The sequence below is a fragment of the Leiobunum rupestre genome, chromosome 11 (assembly GCF_980474605.1).
Source record: "Leiobunum rupestre chromosome 11, qqLeiRupe1.1.hap1, whole genome shotgun sequence".
NCBI lineage: Eukaryota > Metazoa > Arthropoda > Arachnida > Opiliones > Sclerosomatidae > Leiobunum > Leiobunum rupestre.
The window spans coordinates 30,066,027-30,093,982 of NC_143394.1; the positions used below are offsets into that span (position 1 = coordinate 30,066,027).

The 27,956-nt window shown below is 33.7% G+C and overlaps 1 protein-coding gene across 5 annotated transcripts in view; it reads left to right on the forward strand.

The window, feature by feature from the left end:
• The window catches only part of LOC149922218 (uncharacterized), a 168,070-nt gene that overhangs the window by 53,225 nt on the left and 86,889 nt on the right, over positions 1 to 27,956 (forward strand). For 3 of the 5 annotated variants that reach the window (XM_090163183.1, XM_090163181.1, XM_090163182.1), the window contains exon 3: positions 4,029 to 4,100. The exons of the other annotated variants lie outside the window; for them this stretch is intronic. In XM_090163183.1, coding sequence (XP_090019309.1) covers positions 4,029 to 4,100 — 72 coding nt within the window. The remainder of the gene's footprint in view (positions 1 to 4,028; positions 4,101 to 27,956) is intronic. 5 annotated transcript variants of the gene reach the window in all.

The following is a 27,956-nucleotide window of genomic DNA, read 5'->3' on the forward strand; positions in this document are numbered from 1 at the left end:
AGAGATCAGGAGGTAACCCTTTTTACCCGCTGGGATGGTAGAGACACCCCCCTACCTACCGCCAGAACTTGGCTGGACCACTGACGCGCCGTCAAATTTATTAATCGGAAGTTGGGGCCGATGCTAATCGCCGTATTAAATTTGGGTTCGCCGCTGACGCCCGGCAAATTATTTCGGAACGGAATACGTGAGAGGACTCGTTACGACTTTCATTAATATTCTTGTTTATTGTAATTTCCAGAGAAAATGGCGAAAGGAGTGCTTGCTTGATAATTACTTTATAGACTGACAGTCATAATTCCAAAGTTTCAAAGGGTTATTAGCGAAATTTAGAACGCTTTATGCGTATAATTACAGAATTAGTTTTACCCCGTATAATTAAGGAATTTGGTTTTGAATTAATTATTGGTCTTGTCTTACGAAGTGAGTGTCATAATGGTTGTAGTTGTTTACTTATTGGTAATTAGTCGTCGGTGATAAAGATGTATTAAAAATTTGTATTAAATATTTAGCAAGATTTTACCTCAAACCATTCATTTATTCTACAAAAATGATCCGGGGAAATTTCGAAAATTTTTCAGGGAAAAGTTGGAAATTAATTTTGAAATTTTTGTACGAACCCCGGAATTTTTTCAGACCATTTTCAAATGGAAATAATTAAGTCTGGGTAATCTAAAATTCGATGAAAAAAATAAACTAATAATAATAATAATAATAATAATAATAATAATAATAATAATAATAATAATAATAATAATAATAATAATAATCATCATCAGCTAGCCAGATCATTCCCTTCATTATTAGAACATCAACGTATAGCTAAATCTGATTAAATTTAAATCTGTAGCTTTGGTTATATAAATATGAAAAATTATTAAATCGTGATTAAATTTTATTATTAGGGCACCCTGTAACCAAGGTGCCTGACGCTCTGATAAATATTTATTACAAGGGCCTACGAAAGCAAAGATAAGGTTTAAAATAGTTGAAATATCTTAAAAAATTGATTTAAATCAATGATTTTTTTTGGAAAAATCAATGATTTAAATTTCCGAACCCTGATTAAAACGCCCTCCGTTTATGAGCGCTATTTCGGTAACTTTGGTTCATTTACTTCTGTTATTACGTACACTTATCAGAAATAGCAAAAATTATCCTCTTTTAAACTCTAAATGTAGCTGTGTTTTTATTTTAGCAAGTCGTATCTGCGTTTCAAAACGTCAGGTCATTGTAGAGTGTTTGGGTGAACCTAAGGGTGGCTGAGGCGCGGGAAACGTCACAGGTAACAAGTGAGGCAACCCAACAGCGTTCTTCATTTCAACACTGTTCCCGCTCGTGTCACTCTCTATCTGGTTTCCCATCGACCCGCGCGCCTAACGTAGAAACTGTTTAACAAAGTAAAGAATTCCACTATCTTTTTTTTATTTGGAACGTTTTTTTTTAACGCTAATTCTTCCTCTTTCGCGTATAGTACGTCTCGAGATCACCCGATTCCGGGCTCAAACGCGGGCGATATCGCTACCCTATAGCGGCTAATTGCGGAGGCCACTATAGCGACCGTCATATAATACTAGCTCTTTACGGAAACGGCATCTGTATCGGCCTAGACTAAACAAAACAAACCTCGGAACGTGCTGTATTAGCCGAGTAAAGATGATACAGCTTGCCACTAACTTGCTCTTTGTTTTTGGCTGGCCACTTCGGAAAATATGGTTTCCACTTTTAAAAACAAACGTCCCGGCTATTATTAATTATCCTTTTCGTGGGTTTGTCTCTGCCTGTCTAGCGCACATTGCGGTTGGTTTTCTTTGGGGATGGTTTGAAGCGTACAAACTATTTAGCTAGGTGTGATGCCGTCATCAATAAACTATGACGTTATCAATGAACATTTTTAACAGGGCCCCCTATAAAATTCTATATTTTCAAAAATGTCCTATAACATCCTATATTTTTAGCAAAACCCCTAAAAAGTCCTATAATTTTGATATTTTGCCCATTTCAAATCCCGCCACTCTGTTAAATTGCTAGATTTAGCTATAGGATAAATTCCTATACCAAGTCACTATATAGTTTATACTTTTGTTATTGTTAACATATTTAGCTACTAGTATATTTTTGTGATGAAATGGTTCAATAGTTCCTATTTTTCTAGTGAAAATCTAAAGATTTATTTCACTAAATATAGATTTTGTTTTTAAATGCATAAAGTTAGTAAATGAAATAGCTTATTTAGTCCTATAAAATTCTATTATTTGAAAAAATGGCCCTATAAACTCCTATATTTTTAGAAATATAATCGTATTTTTCCTATAAAAAATTGAAGATTTGAGTGGGGGCCCTGTTTTTAAACCTAATGATATTAATTAAATTTATAGATGCACAGATATGGGTACAGCCGATATATCGGTTATTCGTGGCCGATATTAACAGTTATCTATCATAACAGTAGTGTATTTGATAAAATCATTGTAAAAGACTGTTCGGTTCAGTGCACTGTCATAACATTTTATTCTAATTTTTCATTAAAAAAGTTTGCAAGAGCATTTTCTATCACAAATCGAATATTTAATCGATAATTTTATAATTTTTAAGTTTTTCTTGAAAATATTTTTCTTATACCGGTATCGGCCAATCTCGGTTTCGTTTAAAGGCCGACTACATAGTTTTTCGGTTTACTCTGTCTTTCACTGGAAGCTGGCTCGCTGCAAGACACATGTGCTATGCAAGCAGCCAACTACCAGTGAGAAACAGAGTAAACCGAATAAATATATAGTCGGCCTTTAAGCCGATATTAGAAAAATAGACCGATATATCGGTGCATACCTAATTTAATTAGCTTTTATTGTAATGTTAGGCCTTGCAAGATGCCGAAAATGGTCTAGCAGTAAATTATTATTTCTGGAAATCTATATAGGAAATTTGAGTGAAATCTCAAGAAATAAGAAATATTCTCTATTTTATAATATTTCCAATACTTTCCATGTCTCCATTTAACTTCTATAATTACACTATTTTATTATTTTTGGGGAACCTTTTTTGTACTTAACCCGTTTGAATTAGGTGTTTTAATTGGTAATCGAAAACTACCTGGTTAAAAAAACATTAACTTAAGATAATACGAATTTAAGCCAAATTTGTTCCACCCTACTTAAAATCGCTTGCAAATATAATTATTAAAGCGAATATAACCTCAGTTATTTGGTGTGTAACACTAAAGTTTTCAGCTTTTGCCGCTCTTGCCTTTGGCTTTGGAAATGTTTGGCGCCACTGTACAGGGTAATTTGAAAAATTGAAGGGGTCTTCCATAAAGATTGCTTTGCAGGTTATATTCCAATTAAACGAAATTCCATTTAAAACCACGAATTTTAGGTTCAATAGTATTTTACTCCTTCTGCGTTGAGTCCCCACGGGTTAAAGGGGTTTTCCCCCGAGTTCCAGAAAATGTTGCGAAAATCGGAAAAATAAAAAATTGAAACAAATTACTTTTTAAGGGTTTTTAATGTTTTTATCGATATAAAATGTCTAATATCAGTAAACATAAACATACTACAACACATTAATAGTGTTACATTGTTATTCAGTTTAAACTAGTCTAGAGGTTTAGTTTTACTTTTAGATTCGAAAATATGAGGCGAAAATGCCGCTTTATTTAAATTTGTAAACCACATATAATTAGACTAATCATGGAATGTAAACGTTTTTATTTTTTTCGGAAAAATACGGAAAAGTTTCCGACTTACAACACCAGATTATTATTATTTTTATTTTTATTTAAAAAGGTCATATTTCACTTCCAAAAAGAAATTATAATATTCTATAAATTTACTACAAATAGGCCATTTTTCCTACGTTCTAAGCTTTTCTGTGGTTACCCGGAATATTTTATTCTATAGAATGTTGTATTTAGTCTGAAGGTCATGTTTTTGGCCTCCGGATGATGATTTATCTATTGAGTGTATTTTTAATGAAATTGTATGATGATGAGTGCATCCGATTAATGGGTCTGTGCCGGTGTGTCGTTGCAGGTGACCGCGAGGCCAAAAGTAGAGCGCGACTCGATCCCCGAAGATATCAGAAGGAATAAACAGATCATTCAGGTAATGGCTATTCACTCTTCTTTCCAACTCGCCGACCTTTAGACTAAATACGACATGCATGATGGTCAGATCCCTGTCGTTAAGCCTATTTATTTCCTTCCATTTGCACAATAAAAAATCTATTTAAACGATCCGCGGGTATCAAGGAGGAGCAACTAACGCGAGGAGACCGCAGCTAGCCTTTAAGTGGCCATTGTCTACTTTCGCGCTATTTCAAGCTGAACTCTTTTAATTTTGTATTTTAACTTTTAAAATTAATATTTAAGTGTAGAACAGCCTCTTGTATAGTGACTAAAATAATTTTGACAATTTTAAATTTTAAAGAAATTAAGTTATAACGTTTTAATTCGGACCCCGGAGCTAAACAAGTTGGGCAAGCGCCCAAACTACCCTTTAGTTTAGGACCTTATATCTCGTTAACTATTAATATTAGAATTATCAAAATTATTTTGAGCACTATAGGAAGGTTTAGCCTAATAAGAAAAATATAATTCAATTATGTAATTGTTAAAACAGAAACGTTCAGCTTGAACGAAAAAGAGGCTTTTACTGTATTCTTCCCCCTTAAACACGCTAACGCAGTGCTGCGTACAAATTTTATTGGACGAGCCTTTACGCCGGACGTTTTACGGAAAGGGGGAAGATAATTTCCTAATTTTCCCCTTCCGACGGCAGCAGACGCGAAAGTGTCTAACCAATGAAAATCCACGACTTTTGACGGGTTGCGTTCTCCTTGTGTTTGTTGCTCCCAGCTTACACGTCACCCAATTCTGTTTCAGAAGCGTCATAACGTTTATTTAACAAACGAAGGCGAAGGGTAATTGACAGGGTTGCCACGGTACATGGAAAACATGGAATTCCAGGAAAAGTCGGGGAATTTTAAAATTGATATAAAAATCAGGGAAAAGTCGGGGAATTTTAAAAATTAGTCGAAAAATCGGGAAAATGTTAGGGAATAAAATTTCGTCCGAAAATAAACAAAAACTTATTAAAATATAGGTTGAAAAATAAAAAAATATTGAAAAATTTAGATTAATGTTTTAGTCGGAGATGGAAACAAGGTGCTCGGTGACTTAAGGCGTTTCACGCCCGATTATTCTTGTTATTCTAAATTAGTCAGCTGCACTTGAAACACAAATGTTACCATTATCGCCCATTCCCGTTGAAACTATATCAGGGTTGCCATGGGTACCTGGAATTCCTGAAAAAGTCAGGGAATCCGAAAATGGATATAAAAATCAGGGAAAAGTCGGGGAATTTTAAAAATTAGTCGAAAAATCGGGAAAATGTCAGGGAATTTAATTTCGGTTGATGATAAAAAATCTTTTACTGAAATATAGGTTAAAAAATACAAAATCTTGGGCACAAAATAAGTCGGGAAAAATTTCCGGAGATGGTCAGGGAAAACCTGGAAAGATCAGGGAATTCGATTGTGAAGAATCTGTGGCAACCCTGATTGAGTTCCCTTAACTTTTAATTTATTTGCGTACATAAATCCCAATATGCTAAGTATAATTTTAAAAATTATTCAATACAGCTAAAATTAAACAGAGCTATTTGAAACTTGTACCCCATTGCGGTAACAAGTAGTTAGTTTCTGTTTGAGGATTTCATAAGGTAACACTACTTTTAAGCGTTTACAATTTTTACACATTTCTTTCTAATGCCAAAAGTTTAATTAAAACAAATAAGGCCTTTTTTGATAATAAGAAATTAAATATTTACCTCGAAGCCATTAGAAGAGCACAGTTTTTAAAGCGGCAATTCTATTGGCTATTTGAGTCACGTGTTCTCGAGCTTATTTAAGCCGCAGTCCAAGACTTTATCTTCAATTATTTACTCTATCAAACATGGCGAAATCCTCTATTTGGAAGCGTGTTACTGATCTATATATTACGAGTTTAGTAGCACGCTTGTAGGGGAATTCGAAAAATGTTTTTAAGAAGTAATTTATATTCAAGTCCCGTAAGAGTCTTTTAAGACATAATAATTCTGGGTCTATACATTGCAGGGGATTGCAGAAACGCGTCAGTTGAGCGCGGAATGTAATTAGGAGCAAGGAATCCCCGAAATCCGCAAATAAATAGAATACCACTGTATCCCTCCGCGGCTCTGCTTACAGCGTGTTTCTCGCGAGGCAAAAACTGGCACGTGCAAAAATAGGTGAAAAAATATCCATTCTTTCCCCGAGTTTAGGATGTCGCTAAATAATGCGCGTCTTCGTTTCCACAATTCTCTAGTAGATGGCGCGCTTTACATTGTTTCGTTTCCAGACGAAGGAATATGGTCGCATTCCGAGCGCCACGCGTACTTGGCCATGTGCGGAAGGAAGCGGAAATAATTTCATTTTCCGCGACATATTTCGACCTTATTTTGCCCAAAAACTATTATGTCGCGTGCCCCCTCACTCCCCGTGTCCCATTGTCATTAGGGGGGCCGAGTGGAACTGGAAGATCAGCTAGGAGACGCTGACTGGGTGCGGGGATGCTCCGGATGAATTGAGAAGTGAGGGACGCGCCCTCATCTGCTAGTTGAAAAGGAGTGCTGGCGAGGGGTACCGTCTGCTTTTCCTGGTCCTAGGATGGTTGTAGGAAACGGTTCTCTCTCTCTCTTCAAACTCTCATTCCACTTCTGTCAGATAAAGAATTTCAGCTTGTTTAAAACATTAAAGCGTCTCTTCTCCATCAATATAGGCTCGTTTTGCACGCTCCGCCGAGTTTTTTTAAACGCTGAGTTGTATCTAGGGTGACGATTTTCCGTTTGAGACCGTGTTTTCACAGCGCCGTAGGGCCACACTTTTGGGGTTTGGATACAAATTCATTCAACGACTTTGTTCACTTATGAAAGACTTCATTTTATTTAAAATTACCCTAACTATTTTAAGTTCTCCATGAAAGTGTGATCGCAAACAAATCGATTTCGTCTTTTACCCACGTTGTGTCCGCGAGATTCAGTCAGTTAAGGCCTGGAATAGTTAGTGTAGGGAGCTGTTGGCTCGATCGCGTGGCATGCCGGGCTTTCCACCACCCTCCTACGCATTGTAACCCGGCCATCCATATAAACTGGAAAGGCTAATTAGCCAAAATAATGCCAGAATCTTTTCCGTTGTAATTGTCAACTAGTATACGCCCACCCAAAAACCATAAAAACAGACTTTTATGTCATTATGACGATTGATTCATATTCAGAATAACTGGTAACCCGGTCACCAGAATTAAAGGCTTCAAAAGTCGCTTGATGCCTTAGGCCTAAGGTGGTGCCTTGGGTATTAGCCTAGCTGATTATTATAATTCAGGGTGGTATACTGGTATACTTATCTCTATACGCAGGTTCAATACAAGAAATACATCAATGTTAAAGTCATATAAATTGAATTTTGTTAAAAATTTATAATATTATTAAAATAACACGGCTGATACTTCTTGGTTTTAACGTTTATAACAATTAAAATATTTTAAAACCATGAAGTATCAGTCGTGTTATTTTAATTATATTATCAATGTTAAACTCTTAATGAATAAATTTTAAAAAGACCATTTTTTAATTTTTATCGAAAATCCACGACCCTCGCGAAAATTCAAAAATATTTTGATAATTCCTTTTCTGATCTGTCTTACGTTGTTATGCCTCCTTTTAAGTACCTTGAATTGGGTATTTCATTATTTCAACTCTATTAAACTCCTTTAAATTGGTAAAATAATCCTATAATTATCCTATAATACTTTCAAAAGGTTATGCAAAAATTCAAGGAGTTGTAGGGGGTGAGTTGAGAAGTATGCCTGTTTTTCCAACCACTTTCCTACGAGGAGTTAAACCAAGCAGCAGGGAAATGCAAACATTAAGGTTTGGGTTCGTATGATAGGTGAAAAGGGACTTTGTAAACAAATCGAGGTAATTAGCCAGCGTAAAAAAGTAAACTTAAACAGTATTTAAAGTCCCTGCTGCTTGGTTTTGCGCTTTTTACAGCCTACTTCCAGGGGCTAGTAGGCCATATTTAGAAGCTCTCTGGCGCTCTTTTAACTCATCGTAGGAAAATGGGGGAAAAACAGGCAAACTTCTCAACTCAACCCCTACAACTCCTTAAATTTTGGCATAAACTTTCGAACCACCCAGTATACCGTTGTTTCTTTGTCTGAATTACATTTAATGGCAATTAATTTGGTTTTAAAACCACCAACAACCTTAACAAGATTCGCCGAAATCCGACTGTCATCAATATTAGATTCTCTAAATTGCCACTGTTAAGTCACTTGTCGAAAAACAAAATAACGTAAAACAGCTCTCGTCGCCTAGACGTTTCAACGCTGATATTTGGAAGGGATAGTTTTTTCTTTTATATTTTCTTTCCTAAATCCATCGTCCCAGAACGAAACACAGTCAAGAGCTAGAGGAGAGAGGAAAGCTACCTCCTTCGCTGCCAAAATTAGTTAACTACAAAATCTTGGTTGAAAATATTTTGCTAGTTTTTATCGCAAATCGCCGATAATAAATTATAGTCATAGGATTGGTAATACCTAAAGTGTGCAGATTGCTTTCAATTCATAATTCTGTTTATTTTCACTTTATTGAGGAGATTTCATTTTTTTAATTCCATATTTGAATGCAAGAATATTGTAACTTTTGATATTCGGATAACACAGATGAGCTATTTTCGATGTAAAAACGTAGAATGCTTAAGTCAAAATGATTAGAGAATATAGAAAATTAAAGGGAATATAACCTCAAGTCTTTTTTAAGGTTGTTTATGTTTTTTATGTTAACAATTTAGGCGCCAAAAATATCTGAAGCCATAGGAGGGAGCGGAAAATGGTCGAACTGTTGGTGTTCCACACCAAAAAACCTGAGGTTATATTCCCTTTAAATAAAAGTAAAATTGAAGTAGCAGTAACTTAGATATTATAAAATAAATTTTGTATCCATTAAATTAAATTATTTTAAAATTTTTAAAAACAAGAATGAAATTGGGTACCTGAGAATATGGGAAGTTAGATTTTAAGCCAATTGTGGCATACTTTGTAGCAGGATTGGAGAAAAAAATTATTTTTTAAATTCAAACCCAAAAAACCGTTCGTTTTTGGTTTAAACCAGGTTTTTTTTAAACACTGCTTAATTATACTTTTAATCGATTTTATATTACCAATTAACTAATAAATAATTATTACAAGTCTCACGTGACCAGAACAAATTTTTAGGTTTAGTTTCGTTTTTTACAAGTCTCACCAGAACAATGATGGTTTAATTTTTGATTTTGTATAAATGCATGGTGACCAGCAAAATGCCTTGAAAATTTTATAGAAAAATAGGAAATGTTCACGTGGATTAAAGGAAAATATAGGATTCTTATCGAAAAAAGTAGCTAAAATAAAGTGAATTATAGGATGAAGAAGGGTACACAATGACAGAATGTTTTCTGGTTATATAGTACACAGGGTTGCCACACGTCAGGGAAAAGTCAGGGAATTTAAAAATATGCCTAAAAAGTCAGGGAAATGTCAGGGAATTTGTAAAGATTCAGGGAAAAGTCAGGGAATTCAATTTTATCTGGGCACTTTTTGAAGGTAATTTAACTCTAGATGTATGACAAATTCCACGATTATCATTTATTTCCTTGAATGTTTGGCTAATTTTTTTTCGACATTGCAATAACCTTTTTACTGAAATATAAGTCCATCCAAATTTATTAACTTCTGATAAAAGTAAAATATAAAAGAAAAATTTTGCCCTTAATAAGTCAGGGAAAATCTCTTAAAATGCTCAGGGAATAGTCAGGGAATTTGAATCAGAACATTTTGTGGCAACGCTGCTACATGAGAAAACATAATTAATTAATAGGAAGGTATTGAAAATATAGGAAATGTGGTCACCTTGTTAATGTTTTAGAAATGTTAATCATTTTGGTAAGAAAATTTACAAACATTTATTAATAACAATTTATTAAAAAAAAACATGTTTTTTTTTAATCTTTTGGTTTAAACCAGTGTTGATTAACGAAGCTAACCCAGCTTTGTAGCGATTTTCCGTCTAAGTTTACGTTTTGTCATTTAAAAAGCGAACGAACTTACTGTACAAAAAACGCAGGGCTCCCAGAGTTCCTATAATTCCTATAAATTCCTATAATTTCCTATTTTCTCAAAATTGTTCCTATAAATTCCTATTTTTTAGAAATTTTCTAGTTTTTCTATAGAAATTCCTATAATTTTAAAAATAATGTATTAGAAAACAGCCTTAACGTTTGGAAAAATTTGCCTTCTAAATAGAGCTTAGCTCTGGCTTAGGTCCGGTGTTCCCGAAAACATCAACGGTTGGGCTCCCAGAGTTCCTATAAATTCCTATAATTTCAATATACTCCTATAATTTCCTATATTTCAAAATTGTTCGTATAAATTCCTATTTTTAGTTAAAATGTTCCTATAAATTCCTATTTTTTGGCTAAAAATGTTCCTATAAATTCCTATTTTTAGTTAAAATGTTCCTATAAATTCCTATTTTTTGGCTAAAAATGTTCCTATAAATTCCTATTTTTAGTTAAAATGTTCCTATAAATTCCTATTTTTGGGCTAAAAATGTTCCTATAAATTCCTATTTTTTGGCTAAAAATGTTCCTATAAATTCCTATTTTTTGGCTAAAAATGTTCCTATAAATTCCTATTTTTTGGCTAAAAATGTTCCTATAAATTCCTATTTTTTGGCTAAAAATGTTCCTATAAATTCCTATTTTTTGGCTAAAAATGTTCCTATAAATTCCTATTTTTTGGCTAAAAATGTTCCTATAAATTCCTATTTTTTGGCTAAAAATGTTCCTATAAATTCCTATTTTTTGGCTAAAAATGTTCCTATAAATTCCTATTTTTTGGCTAAAAATGTTCCTGTAAATTCCTATTTTTTGGCTAAAAATGTTCCTATAAATTCCTATTTTTTGGCTAAAAATGTTCCTATAAATTCCTATTTTTTGGCTAAAAATGTTCCTATAAATTCCTATATTTTCTATGAAATTTCCTATAATTCCTATATTTTCTATGAAATTTCCTATAATTCCTATAATATTTAAAAAAAGAATCGCTGGGAGCCCTGAAAACGCTAGTATGATATTAAAGCTGCAATGCATTCTCGCAAAGAATCTTTATCCTAATCGGAGTTAGCACATTCGCGCACTGCGATTCTCTCGAAGTATAAAAATAGCGCTATCGAATCCGGCAGCCTCCGCCGATCCCTCTCCGCATCATCCCGCGCGAAACACGGGGACGGGTATAAAAGCGGCGGACGGGTGTTAGTTAATGGAACTTGATAGATGCGGAGTCAACAAACTGTTAAGCCTTAGTTTCGACAAAAATCACCAACTAAGCAATATCGTCGAATTCCTCCGCCAAATCTCTCTCCGTCTCAGTCGATGCCGAGCTCGTCCCCTCCGAAAGGAAAAAAAATCTTTCTAAATTTAGTCTCGCCGTAAATATGATTCATTTCTTTTTATCGTAACTCACGCGCTCCCCCTCCCCCAACCAAAAAAAATGTATAAAGTCAATAGGAAGAAAAAAAGCTCTTATTTGTTTTGGAAAACCATTGAATGCGGGGGGGGGGGTTGTTTTATATATATATATATATATTCTTACGTAGTCATGAATTTCGGAGCGGCCCATAAAAATACCGTTTGTGAGAGCTCTTGCGCGATAATAAAAAAAGAGGGGATAGGATCGAATTTTTCCGACTCTCATCTGAGGCTAAATTTGGGCTGCAGCGAAGGGAGAATCGACGGTTTTTGGGATTCGCTCGGATAGATAGGAAAGCTTTATCGGGGATTTGTTCCTCGGCGATCGGACGCGGAAATTCGAGGAGCGTCTCGCAGGATGCCGAGATAAAGAGGCGATGGATGATCCATCTCGGCTCAAACTCCCTTCCTTTGACACAGCGGGAATGCGTTGCTTGCTGGGAAGGTATTGAAAGGGGTAGGTTAGGGGGGAATGCTTCTGCTTCGTGACTAGAAATTAGCGGAAGGTGGATACTTTTTCCGTGACTAAGAAAGTATATTTTTTACACCGTCGCAAACTTGGAGTGTTTGGTGTAACCTCAGAAAAGCTTAGAATGTAGGAAAATTGCCAATTTGTAGGTAATTTATAGAATATTATTAATTTTTTTGGGAAGTAAAATATTACATTTTTAAATAATAACAACAATAATAATAATAATAATAACCTAGTGTAGTGTTATAAGTCGATAAATTTTCCGCTCGAAAAATTTCCGGAAAATGACCGAGGCGTTTTTACCAAAGAATTTTCCGTATTTTTCCGAAAGAAATTAAAAATAAAATTTGCATTCCATGATTAGTCTAATAGTTTGCAAATTCAAATAAAGCGGCATTTTCGCCTCATTTTTTCGAATATAAAAGTAAAATTAAACCTCTAGACTAGTTTAAACTGATTAACAACGTAACACTATTAATGTTTTGTATTGTGTTTACTGATATTAGACATTTTATATCGATAAAAAGTTTAAAAAAATTAAAAACCCTTAAAAAGTAATTTGTTTAAATTTTTTATTTTTCCGATAAATGACAATCATGAAATGAGTTACTCCTAGTTTTATTTTATCTTGCACCTGGAAAAATCAGGGAAATATTCGTGGGAAAACATAGATTTATCAGGGAAGGTTACCAAAAGCTGTATGAACTCTGAGTCAGTACGTGGATATTTTTCAGTTGCAGGAGCGTCGAGAGCGGGCCCGGGCCCAGGTAAAATATTAATATCGGGCCCCATGTTAGCCGTGATCACCGGAGAGAGCTATACTTTTTCTGGGAAAAATTCGGGAAAAGTATTCCCAGTTTCATGTAACCAGGGCCCCTAGGCTGCACGGGACCTGGTAATTTGTATCGGATCCCCCCGCCTCTCTTGTTGGGCCTGCAGGTCAGTATAAGTATAGTTCTGCAGAACTAAGTGTAAGTTTTTAACGCCCTCTTTTGGCGGCCATTGAAAGTTGGTGTGTTCAATATAAGTATATATCAGTTGGACATTTTTCTGTAGATCTGGAACTAAATTAACATTTTTTTTTACCCTGAATGAAATTATTGGGCTTCATTTTCTAGTTTTAGTTAAAGACTGATTTATCGCATTGATCGTTTGCAAAGCTATAGTCGTTTACTTTCAAAGGTCGAGTTTGGACCTTTTCTTGTGGTAGGCGTAAAGAGCTACACTACCTCCATATTTTAGAATATACAAAGTAGCCACATAAAGATAGCTTTTGCAACTCCCGCGCCCACGATAAACTGTGTTGTCGGAGTTTCAATAAATACGAAAATTAAATTTTTTTTACAGAGTACCAAAAAAATTGCATATTCGGGTACCCGATTACTCGAATTAGCTGCTCTCTAAATTCGTCGAGTATTTGTTTTTATCTATCCTCGTTGTTTCAAAGTTAAAAGATGGGCTTTTACAACTTTTCGGGGGCAATAAACGGTACCTACGAAGTTGTGGAAACTGTGGTTCATTTATATTAAAGGAATATTTTTCAGCATAATACTCCTTATAAATTTAATTTAATAGTTTCTTGAATAAAATCAGCTCCTAATCAAGTACTCGATAACCCGACTCGTTAAAAATAATACTCGAGGTTTTTTTTTAGTTACTCAACTCGAATAAGATAAAGTTTTCCCTTAATAAAGTACTCGATTACTTGACCCGACTTCAATACTACTCAACTCCAATACTCGATGAAAAAAATACTCGATAACCGACCCGATTGCCTAATGGCTTCAAAAGTCGCTTTATGAGTTAGGCCTAAGGTGGTGCCTTGGGTATATATTATATTATATAATATTATATAATATATTATTATATAATATATTATATTATATAATATTATATAATATATTATAATATATAGTATATTATATTATATAATATTAGCCTAGCTGATTATTATTATTATTATTATTATTATTATTATTATTATTAAACCACTAACAGGGACCCCAAAGGTCCTATAATTCCTATAAAATCCTATATTTTCAAAAATGTCCTATAACATCCTATATGTTTAGATAAATACCCCAGAAGTCCTATAAAATCCTATAATTTTGATATTTTGCCCATTTCCAATCCACAAACTCAGTTAAATTACTAGATTTATCTATAGGATAAATTCCCATACGAAGTCATTCTAGTCTATACTTTTGTTATTGTTAACATGGTTAGCTACTAGTATATTTTTGTGATAAAATGGTTAAATAGTTTCTATTTATTAAGTAAAAATCAAAGATTTATTTCTCTAAGTATAGATTTTGTTTTTAAATGCATAAAGTTAGTAAATGAAATATATAGTCCTATAAAATCCTAATATTTTTAAAAATAGTCATATAAAGTCCTATATTTTTGAAATATAATCCTATTTTATTGAAATAAAATAAATATAACCACTTTTGCATAGTAAAAATCTTTAAAACACTTTATTTAAAAATGTTTATTTATTTATATTTATTTCAATATTTAAATGCATAGGGTTAGTCAAACCTCACCAATCCTATTTTTCCTATAAATAAATTGTAGATTTTAGTGGGGGCCCTGCACTAATCGCATTGCTATAGGGGCTAGACCCGCTCTAAAATGCTTTCCAAAAAATATCCAAATTGGAGAGAGATGTCCATTGAATATCTCGATACTTTCACATCATTAGTTGTCTTCAATAACGCGTATCAATCTCCACCAAAGCAAAGAATAAAAGGACAAGGATCGCCTCTTTTTGTTTCAACCGAACGACACTTCAAATTTCCTCCGAAGAGCGTTGAAGTGTAGACATTGTAGGTTACTTAAATCGCCGTGTTTACATAGTGCCGCTCTCCGCTATAAGGCGGGGGGCGGCTTGCCTTCGAGATAAAAACGCCGTCGAAATTATCGGGGCTCGCTATCAACCGCCCACGTGGCACAAATCGTTTTCACGCAACCTCGAACCATCATTTGGTGGCTCGCTTTTTCGGACGATGAAGTGATTCCGATGGGAAATGGCTTCCAGCGTTCCACTATTAAAGAACCATCTAGCTCCGTCCTTCCATTTGCGAAACAAAACGGCCGCGCTTAGCTGACAGTAAGGCTCTCTTTGGGGTATATTAAGTCGAGGCTTTCAGCGCGCTGTCGGGTCGTCGTCCGTCTCATTTAAGACTTAAAGGGTATCCGCGACTGATTTCTCTACGTATCAACGATTTTCATATCCAGCTTCGTTTTCCTTATGTCTTCTTTCCGATACAACCGCGCTACCGTACCGTGTAGGATACCTTCGATTGAGCCATTTTAGCCCAAGAATAACGTGTTATTTTCCCTTAATGTTATATTTTTTGTTGCCACGCTTGATATTGCGCCCGATTTTTATTTATTTTTTATATACTTAAGAATGGAGGTTTTTTTTTCGAATTGGATGATTCGTTTTGATAGAGAACGGCGTTTTTATTACCATTTGGTCGTTGCGCGTTGGGGGTATCGCTTACCTCCCAAGAAGATAGAATGTCTGATATCGGCGTTTTCATTGTGTGCCTCCCGCGCTGATATATTTTGGTCTTCTATTTCAAAATTTATGTTCCGTGCAGGTTTTTATTATGTAAATGGGTTTTATGACTCATTCTTCGATTTATTTGGTCAAACCCTTTGTTAATATTACCAAATATAATGTCGCATTTTAGCGGTAGACTTGGTAGGCTTATTTTCATTGCAATTATGGATAAAATGTACTTGCAAGGAGAGTACCCGAGGTGTTTATTGCCGATGTTGTTGAAAGTCGGGCGTAATGTAGACCTTTATGAGATATGAAATTTCCCAAAAGGAGACGTTGCACTACCCATTCGATTTGCCATGACAAACGAAAATGTTTTTGGCCACTTAAACATAAAATTCTTTCCTTATTTTACCCAAAAGTTGATACAATTTTACCCCAAGAATGTTCCAATTTACCCAAACTTGATGAAATTTACTTAAATGTGGTCCAAATTACCCATTTCGTGATTTTCAAATTTTTTCAAACATTTTCGTAGCTGTGAAACCGAGAAAGTGCCGTGCTTTTTTAAATGGAAATTTTTGGTTTTAAGTGGTCAAGAACATTTTCGGTTGCCATGGCAAATTGAATGGGTAGTGCAACGTCTCCTTTTGGGAAATTTCATATCTCATATAGGTCTACATTACGCCCGACTTTGAAATAAATCGGCAATAAACACCTCGGGTACTCTCCTTGCTAGTTATATTTGAACATTGTTAAAAAGTAGATAGCAATGGTCTGACCTGTTTCATCTAGTTTTAATAAATGTGCAAATATAACCAAGTATTTTTATTCATCATACCGGTCAACAAAAACATTGGAATTAAAGTTTAATTAAATTTTAATTATTAGGTAGAGTTAAACTTAAAATTTTAAAAGAATGCAAAATATAAAATGCTTTGAAATTCTCTAGATTTTTCAAATCGATTTGTTGCTTCAATAGACCCAAATATCTGCCATCTAAATAAACATATAAAAATGGTTTTCATTTTCATTTTTGTATTTAAAAACAGGGTTGTCCACAGGTCATGAAATCAGGGAAATGTCACGGAAATTAAAACAAAATTGAAAAACATAATCTTGAGAATTTAATTAAGGTAATTTTACTATAGTTCTGTGATACTTTAGTTCCTTAAACGTGTTTTTTAAACATAACCAGAATTAAGTCACTTTTATACTGAAACGTAAGCCCAAGTAAATTTACTATCTAAAATATGAAGTTAAAAATTGTCTAATTTTGGCGTTAAGAGGGTCAGGGAAAAGTCGGTAAATATCAATCTGAAAATATTGGGGCAACCTTGTTTAAAAACTAGACAATTATAAACCATACGAATCGAGCCAAAATTTCCTCTTAACATTCTCAGATACCTAGCATCAGGGCCCCCAGAGGTCCTATAACTCCTATAAAACCCTATATTTTCCAAAATGTCCCAGAGCACCCTATATTTTTAGCTAAATCCCCAAAAGGTCCTATAATTTTCATATTTTGCCCATTTTAAATCCCGGCACTCGGTTAAGTTTGCTAGATTTAGCTATATGATAAATGCCTATACAAAGTCATTTTAGTCTATACGTTTATTATTGTTAACATGGTTAGCTACTAGTATATATTGGTGATAAAATGGTTAAATTGTTTCTATTTTTTTAAGTGAAAATGAAAGATTTATTTAACTAAATATAGATTTGGTTTTTAATGCATAAAGTTAGTAAATTGAATGGCATTTTTAGTCCTATTAAATTCTATTTATAGTCCTATAAAATCCTATAGTTTTGAAAAAGTCATAAAATCATAGTTTTGAAAAAGTCATAAAATCATAGTTTTGAAAAAGTCATAAAATCATAGTTTTGAAAAAGTCATAAAATCATAGTTTTGAAAAAGTCATAAAATCATAGTTTTGAAAAAGTCATAAAATCCTATAGTTTTGAAAAAGTCATAAAATCCTATAGTTTTGAAAAAGTCTTAAAATCCTACAGTTTTGAAAAAGTCATAAAATCATAGTTTTGAAAAAGTCATAAAATCATAGTTTTGAAAAAGTCATAAAATCCTATAGTTTTGAAAAAGTCATAAAATCCTATAGTTTTGAAAAAGTCTTAAAATCCTACAGTTTTGAAAAAGTCTTAAAATCCTACAGTTTTGAAAAAGTCTTAAAATCCTATAGTTTTGAAAAATAGTCATAAAATCCTATAGTTTTGAAAAATAGTCATAAAATCCTATAGTTTTGAAAAAGTCTTAAAATCCTATAGTTTTGAAAAAGTCTTAAAATCCTACAGTTTTGAAAAATAGTCTTAAAATCCTACAGTTTTGAAAAATAGTCACAAAATCCTATAGTTTTGAAAAATAGTCATAAAATCCTATAGTTTTGAAAAATAGTCATAAAATCCTATAGTTTTGAAAAAGTCTTAAAATCCTATAGTTTTGAAAAAGTCTTAAAATCCTACAGTTTTGAAAAATAGTCTTAAAATCCTACAGTTTTGAAAAATAGTCACAAAATCCTATAGTTTTGAAAAATAGTCACAAAATCCTATAGTTTTGAAAAATAGTCACAAAATCCTATATTTTTATAAATATAAAGATTTGAGTGGGACCCTGAGTCCCTGACGTAACGTAAATGTGGTGCCTATGTCAGCGACTCTTAGACAATCATTTCGGTATTCGGCATGCATCGGAACACTTTGTCTTCATTTTAAAAGCGGCTATGACATCTGAAAATCCCTAGAAGCTTAGGACGGTAATGGTCGAGATGGTAGCTCACCCTCCCGAGTGCCTCGATTACGCGCTTATATTACGTATTCCATCGGAAACACCTATAGAGCTTTGAACTCCGACCCTCGCTGGAATCACGAACTCCGCCCGTCGGTAATTCCTCTCGAGATCAAACGAGAGTCGTTGCTTGATGAGACTCATTTTACATCCTTCGCGCGAAATTATTCTACCCTGGAACAATTTATCCCTAACCTCAATTCTCTAATTGCCCCTAAATTGATCGCTAAAGTAAAAGAAGCTCCACCAGTGCATTAAATAAATACTGGGAAAAATTACACTCATTTCGTTTGGCTCACGGTATAATATTCGCGCGGCGACTTGACTTTTCGGAGTATTTTGGGTGGGTGTAGCGACAAATTTTGGAACGCGTATATCCCAATGAAAAGACGTTTTTACTTCGCAATAAGGTTTTTTTAGGGACGATTAAAATAACGTAAGAAACCCCCCCCCCCCACCTTCCCGGGGGGGGGGGCGAAACATTTTTTTTGGGAGAGAAGAATTCGAAGTAAACTATTTTTCTTTTCAATTATGCCCCCATACGATACGCGACTGGCGTTATTTTACCATCCACCCAATTTTTTTCTCTCTCCCTTTTTGTCATTTTTGCTCGCGCCTGGAACTAATTTTTCCACGTGCGGAGATTTTTTTTTTATCTTAGTCGAAAAATATTACGTTACCTTACTTAATTTTTTCTTTCGTGCCTACGCTTTCTCGTGGTCTTTCCTCTTCTCCTTACGCCTTCCAAGATGCTCTCCCAAGAATAAACACGCGACTGTTCGCTTTTGTCCTCGATTGTTTCAAACAATTTTCAATGGAACGTACGCCTCTTGTTTTCTTTTGCAGACTTTAACTCGAATGAAAAGATTTTAATTTATTTACTTGGAAATTTGTTTACGAGTACACTTTTCTAAAGAAATAAAGATTTTTGGCGTTTAGTTTTTAACTACCAGAATTAAAACAAGATATTTTTAAATTGAATTATAGAACCATAAGTGTGTCAGTTGAAATAAATGTGGAGTGACGAAGAGTTGATGTCCTACCCAAAATGATGAGTATGAGGACTTAGTTTGAAATCCACCATAAATGAATTGTCGTTTGAAGTAGAGTTGCTAATTTTCCGGAAAAAAAAGGGTTTTTATTTTAGACTACTCTAAAGGTTTAGTTTTTTTTGGATTCGACAAAGTTAGGTGAAAATGCCGTGAAATTTAAATTTTCGAACAATATTAGACAAATTATGGAATGAAAAAAATTTTTTTTGGGAAAAATACGGAACTTTTTTTAGAAAAAAGGTCTGAATATTTCCTACTTACACAGGGTTCGTACACGACATGGAAAACCTGGAAAAGTCAGGGAATTTGAAAATGTTTCCAAAAGGTCAGGGAAAAGTCAGGGAATTTGATAATGATTCCTAATGGTCAGGGAAAAGTCAGGGAGTTTTAAAATGGTCCAAAAAAATCCGGATTATAAATTTTTGAAAGATGTATTAAAAATACGTAACAAATATTTTTTCAAGATTTTACCTCAAAACAATAATTTAATCTTCAAAAATGGTCAGGGAAATTTTGCAATTTGGTCAGGGAAAACCTGGAAATGTCATGGAATTTAATTCCGGAAATTTTGTACGAACCCTGTTACAACTCTAGTTTGAAATCTATCAAAAATGAATTGTCGTTTTATAGAATCTTTTACGCGCGTAAAAGATTGTTGAAATGTGATACTCAGGAAGCATTTAAACTTATGATAATAAATAAAACTTCATAAATATTTATTTATTTTAGTGAAATCCAAATGTATTTATTGACTGTTGAGCAACGCTAAAATTCGACACCTAATATCTCTTACAGGGCTCCCACCAAGTCCCTAAATACCTAAAAGCCCCTACTTTTTTTCGAGGTACCTAAACCACCTTAAAATCGGAATCTGGTCCCTAAATCACCCCTATTTCTAGTAAATTTGGGGAAAAGTACCATCGGCTAATAATATTGAACCAGGATTGTATCGATTCAGGTTTATAGCTATAATTAACTAGATTAGCCTATTTAAGTTTGAGTAAAGATAGGTCCTTTTTGTGATAAAAAAATTTCTACAAAAGTCCGTTTTAGAAATATCCTATTTGTAAGTCATTTTTGTAATTATTAAAGTTTAAATAAATATCTCAATTTTGTTATTAAACTGGTCCCTATTTGGTTCGGAAATATCATGATGTATAACAAAATATCAAAAATATCATGATGTAGAACAAAATATCATAACTAAGAAAGTAATCCACTTTTTTTGTATAATAATTTTTTTATTTGATTAAAGACTACTATTTTCACAACCCGTTCGGGAGCATCATCAGGTCTGAAATTGGACACAATCCGTTGAGCGTTTATATACTTTTATCTTTTTACTTTTTTAAGCATTTTTTAAGATCAATGTACAGTTATATACTTTTTTACATTATTACAAAAAATTACAGAAAAATCCAGGGTGAGCATGTCTAATAAACATATATTAATTAGAATTTACAATTTTTAATCCAATACTATGCAATAAGTTTTTTTGGACCGTTGTCTCTGTTTACAATATTATCGTGATATTTTTCATATCTATTTTAATGGGGAACGGTCAAGATTTAACCAGTTAAATAGCCATATAGCTCATTAAAAACTAAAATTTATGGCGAAAACCGCATCAAAAAATATTGAGTGGTTAATTTTTAATAAAATAAAGAAATTTCGGGAAATCGCGACACCTGGTGAGAAGTCCACGTAATTTCTTAAGATTTGTGTACATTGTTACGTGGATTTTGCTCTCAGCCGACGAAAAGTGCGCGCTGTTGAAGACGCAAAAAATTTGTTTTGCACGCGTGCCGCGTTCCAGTTATAAGAGACCTAAGCCTAAATTGCGCGATTTTAAAAGTTAGGATAGTTCGCAAATCGCTCATACGGGGTTAGGGGCGCTGGCGGCAGCCCCTAAGATGGCGGCGAAAATTCAAACCCAAACACCTGGCGTTATTTTTCGTTTCAACTTTTTGGGCCAAAAGCTATTTTTTCAAGACAAAAAAGGTACGTGTTAGCATATTGAACGTCTTGTTAATCTTTTGATACGGAAATAAGGCCATATTTGGAAAAGCTTGGCCGTTCCCCTTTAAGTTGAATTTAGTCCTCTTGAATGAATTAAAAAGTTGAACTTGGTACAACAATTATTCGATTTGAAAGCATTGAAAGAACGAGGAAACGCGCCGGCTGCGTACAAAGGCAGAAGTCTAATTGTCATCAGCACCTCCTCGGCTTTCCGAATTTAGCTGTTGGCGCTAAGTGGCGCGATGACTTCCGTTGATACACCTTTCGCGTAACGTAGACTGTTTTTAGGCTAGTGAACTCTCTTCTAAAGTTTAAGGTTAAGCTCGCCGCCTACCAAACTTGCCTCTTCAGCGGCGTCGGCAGTTGAATTGGAAGCTTTTTTTTCTCTCTCCGGTGTACCCTTTTCAGGGTCCGCCCTCCGAACAATCCCGAGATATCCCAGCCCCATTATTTCGCCAGAAGAGGCAAAGAATTTCACGGGCGGGAGGTACCGCGAAGAACGCCCGCGTCTGACAAAAATGTTATTTATTTAATGATATGCGCGATAAATTCAATGTGGGTTTGCTTTTGTTCAACCGAGAAACATTCGAAAAAATTGTCTAATTTAAATTTCCCCCTACTCCCCCGTTCTTCCGTTGTACGTATTCGAAATATGTCTATGGTCGGGATCAGACTTGGCTAATCTAAAACTGTTTAAAATATAAAATTTCCAAAAAAAACATCTATTCGTTTTAGATACGGGATATTTATAGAAATATCAAAACCCGTATCAATCTAAAAAAAATTTCCTAACAAAACTCTTATAAATCTGAAATTTTTATCATACCAAAAATCAATAAATCTGAAATTTTTATCATATCAAAATCCATATAAATCTGAAATTTTTATCATATCAAAATCCATATAAATCTGAAATTTGTATCATATCAAAATCCATATTAATCTGAAATTTTTATCATATCAAAATCCATATTAATCTGAAATTTTTATCATATCAAAATCCATATTAATCTGAAATTTTTATCATATCAAAGTCCATATTAATCTGAAATTTTTATCATATCAAAGTCCATATTAATCTGAAATTTTTATCCTATCAAAATCCATATTAATCTGAAATTTTTATCATATCAAAATCCATATAAATCTGAAATTTTTATCATATCAAAATCCATATTAATCTGAAATTTTTATCTTATAATTATCCTTTAATTTTTGGATTTCTATCCTCTAATTCCGTATTAACTAGCTCTGTTACTATTTTATTTTCAATATATAAAATATTGAAATAATAATTAAAAGTAGTACTTTTTCTTTAACCATCAAAACGATGTCGAAAATATTATATGACAACTTTGAAACCGACCATCTTAAATTTATATTTAACAAATAAGCAAAAACATTAGGGCTATCAAGTAAATTTCAAATCTGAATTTTGAAAAAGAAATGCACGTCCTCGAAGTTGTATCTGACATTTTCGACCACCCAAATGTAGACTCGTATAAGACTTAAGCGAAATCTTTTCTCAATGATGAGAAAGAATTATTTAAGGGGGAGATTCAATCAATGTGACTAGAAGTTAAGATGGAACCTCTCGATTACAAATTGAAACCCGTATAAGGTATGTTATTTAATTAAGGAAGCGCCAACTCTGCCTTAATAGGATAGCCAAGGATATTATTTCAGTGGCGCCCTCTCTCGTTGTTGCTTTGATCGTAACAAGTGGCCAAAAGTCAAAATATAGTCCGGCGCTTAGGTGAAATCGAACAATAATATAATTTAGTACTAATATTTTAATCCTAATTTAATGTAATATTAATTTAATTGTTTTAATACTTATTTAATATAATATGAATTTAATTGTTTTAATACTTATGTAAAATAATATAATATAATATAACATAATATGAATTTAATATTTTAGGTATGAATTTAATTGTTTTAATACTTATGTAAAATAATATAATATAACATAATATGAATTTAATATTTTAGGTATGAATTTAATTGTTTTAATACTTATGTAAAATAATATAATATAACATAATATGAATTTAATATTTTAGGTATGAATTTAATTGTTTTAATATAATATTAATTTCATTGCTTTAATTTACTAATTTCATATATATTAATTTAATTGTTTTAATACTTAGTTAATATAATATTAATTACATTGCTTTAATTTACTAATTTGAAATTAGTAAATTAAAGCATTGAAATTAATATTATATTAATATATATGAAAAACTAATTTCATATATATTAATATAATATTAATTTGTTTTAATTTACTAATTTCATATATATTAATATAATATTAATTTGGTTTTTTTACTAATTTCATATATATTAATATAATATTAGTTAAATTGTTTTAATTTGGTAATTTCATATATATTAATTTGATTGTTTTAATTTACTAATTTAATGTATATTAATTTGATTGTTTTAATTTACTAATTTAATGTATATTAATTTGATTGTTTTAATTTACTAATTTAATATATATTAATTTAATGGTTTTAATTTACTTATTTCATATATATTAATTTTTTTAATACTAATTTCATATAATATTAATTGAATGGTTTTAATACTAATTTAATAAAATATTCATTTAATTGTTTTAATATAATATTAATTTAAGTGTATCCTCCAGCCCATAAGCTAGATGGCTCTATATTCCTAGATCAGAAAGCGACGAAGCACTCTGGAAGGCAAATATCCAAGGGCCAATCTACCGTTGACAATAGTGTCAACCAAAACGAAATTTATAGAAAATGTCCCTTTATGAGAGTATAATTTCGGCGAAATCTATCAATGGGTCGGACTAAAAATGGGGTTTTATCGATTGACATTTTAAGCGTGGGCTTTTATTCGCTCTTTTTATGCGCTTTCGTTCTTAAGAATCAAAAGAGATGATTTCTACTAAACATCTTTTTACGTACGCATTTTCTCGAGTTTCCGTACGTTGATCTTTTGAGAAATGCGTTTTTAGCACGGCTTAAACTTTTGCCCCTTTTCTTCGGTATTTTATGGCAAGATTATCCCAACTTGTTTCAAATTATAAGTTATTACGTCAATTTCACCGCTTTTTTTGTAAGATTCCGATAGAAATGTAAAAATTTGACCATTTTTCTTTAGAAATATTTTTTATCCTCAAATTGAAAATATTCCTGTTAAAATCAGCTAACATTTGTTGCGATATTTGTACGTCTTTTCTATATTTAGGCGTATTTTATTGTAAACGTACAACGCGGTACAACTTGTTTAATAATAGGCATGGTAAATTTTACCGATGGTGAACACGAGAGTCGAATGACATTTAGTTGGCTCCCCTTTATCTCCTCTCCTTAAATACATTTCTGAAAAGAGGATATTAAAAAAGAAAACTACTGGGGTAGAGAATTTGACTGGAATCACGTACGCTCATTTTTATACAGGTATAACTTCATCCTCAGCAGCCAACCTCTGAAGACGGTTTTTTTTTATTATTATCATCATCAAAGCCCGGCTCGACTCATGGCGGGCAAGGTCGGGGGTCAATTACGTGAGTGTAATGGAACTCACTTTTTCATAACTTTAAAGATTCGGTCGACCCCCCCCCCCCGTACTCCCCATTTCTTGGTTTTAAGAGTCACTTCTCTCTAAGATCATTCGTTATATCAAACGTGTATTAAACCCGCGACTTAAGAACGAAATCTGAAAAGACTGATAACTAGTTTAAGAGCTGGTTTTTTTACCGTATTAAACATGGCTAAAAATGCTTGTCATTTATCCAACTATAAATTTGGAAATAATTGATAGGTTTTCTAGCTCTAGTTACACCTTATCGGTCAAAAATAACTGTTTAGTGGGAGTAAAACTTATATTCTTAAACTAGATACAATTTTACATGAAATTGAAATAAAAATCTTTCGATAGTAGTAGAAATAGACCTTCCTATAAAGTAACATTGACGTTCTTGTTTTGATGTTGCTGCTGCGTCATGGGGGACGTTTTACTGCGAAAAGCCCTGGACATTAAGATTAAGTTCGACGAGGAACCCTGTTTTTAAGCATAAACTGAACTGAACTTCTACGTATTTCGGGTCGAATGAGCTACGTAAAAACAAGTTCAGCAAGCGTAGCTTATTTAATAGAAATAATTATTAGGGTGGCGAGACTAGTCTCGAAACTGGCGCGTCACTAGTCTCGAAACTGGCGCGTCACTAGTCTCGAAACTGGCGCGTCACTAGTCTCGAAACTGGCGCGTCACTAGTCTCGAAACTGGCGCGTCACTAGTCTCGAAACTGGCGCGTCACTAGTCTCGAAACTGGCGCGTCACTAGTCTCGAAACTGGCGCGTCACTAGTCTCGAAACTGGCGCGTCACTAGTCTCGAAACTGGCGCGTCACTAGTCTCGAAACTGGCGCGTCACTAGTGTCAATCTATTCATAAATTACATTCAAAATGGCTGGACCCAAGTCTTAAACTTTGTTTAAAATCCACATAAGTTATACGCGCAAAATGATATAGCTGTAGTAGTGTACATTAGATTAGCATTTACATTGACCAGTAAATGACACAATCCGCGGAAATGTTCGAAACGAGGTGTAGATTTTGGAAGCTACCACCGCCAAACGTTTACTCGTAAAGAGGAAAGTAGGTTGCCAGGATCGAGAGAGAGAGAGAGAGTCGTTGAAGAAACAAGGCTGAAATGGAAAGGGACAGCGGTAGCTTCCGCGGCGTAATCTGCCATTATAAGCCAATGGGCTGACAGGTAGCTATTGCCCCCAGATTGATGATCGCGCCAAATCGACTATTTTTCAACCGCCGGTTGCACCTCCTCTCTCCCGCGTGTGTACCTCTTAAAAAGATACAACCCCTACTGGATCAAAATACTCTCCGTCATGACCGACTACCGCCAGGCTAGGACCCTGGCACGAGATCCCACCTTCGGACCACGCTGCCGGGTAACGTCGTTCCGCGGACTGTCCGAAGATGGGAGGGTCGGCCGTGTCCTCGGGCGCTGAAATAAAAGTACGTATATGGGAATATCTCGGCTTCGGTTCAATTTACATTATATTCCAAATGTCGAAGGGGGGGGGGGGGGTCGCTAGGAAAATATATGGAAAGCGATATAAGATGGTTTCCCGCTGCGGAGCGTCCTCGGAGAACCGAAAAAGCAACGGTTTCTTTAATTAACCCCGGACCCTGGAAACCCCGACAGCGCCATCTAGGCTCCCGCGGAAAAGCTTTATTGAATTTTGAGAGCCCTCCGCTTTTAATGGGGGACTGAGGGTTATACACACACACAGAGGGCGACACGGACGGAATGAGAGATGAGACGTCTTGATAACAATCTAACGTTTCTCCGGGTCCATTTCTATCGTGCTAACATCGGCTTTTAATTTCCAACGTGGCCTACGTGATCAATTTCTTCAAACTAATTGAAATTATTACCATTTACTATCTGATTATTTATCGTCTTCGTAATTTACAATTATATTACTTGGGTTTAATCGGGTTACTTAAGGAACTAGCTATTGGTGAAATTTTATTTCCATTTCTGGTTGTAAAAATAATCATTCCCGGTGACCACCATACCACCTATTTATTTTATTATTTCAGGGTTCATACAGACCTGGAAATATCAGTGAATTAAAAAATTAGGAAATTTTGAGTTCATATTCCCATTTTTTAGTAAAAATTGGGGAATTTTGTGAGTTCAGATAGTATTCCCTAATGAATACCAATTTACATCAATTAAAATATATTAACCTTTTTGCACAAATAATACTTATGATACATCTTTCATATGATAACATGGATCCAATTTAGCTTAAATGACAATCATGCAATGAGTTACTCTGTAAATCTTACTTTTAATTAGGGTTATCCGGCACCTGGAAAATTCAGGGAAATATCCGTAAGGAAAGCTGGAAATATCAGGGAAATCGTGGTGACATTGGTTGTATGAACCCTGTATTTTTCCTCTACTTTTAATGTATTCCTTTAACTACACCATTTGTCTTAATTTCTGAGTATTTTTCCGTTGTCATAATGGGTTTTTAATATAGAAATTCCTTTTAAAAACACATTTTTCTCTAATTTCAACATAATTTTTGGTATTTTCTAAACAAAAACCCCCTACCAAAAAAATTTACTTGACTATAAGTTTCCTATCTGGCCTATAAATATTTAGATTTTCCTGCGCTGACTTATGTAGTCTTTTTTTTTCTATATTTAATCGTTTTATATATTCACAATTTAACCTTGATTTTAAATAGTCGAACAAACCAAAATTCAAATAATGAAATATCGTAGTGAAGGGAATTGATCTGCCTGTTTAACTTACAAGGAGACGACCCGAGGTGTTCAAACTCGGGGGTTTGGTAGACCTTTGTGTAACTTGAAAAACCCTAAAGGGAAATGTCCCCATAGGCAACCGTTTTGCCATGGCAACCCAAAATGTTTTTGACAACACAAAATGAAATTTTCCCATTGAATATAACATGGGAATCTGAAATTTTTTA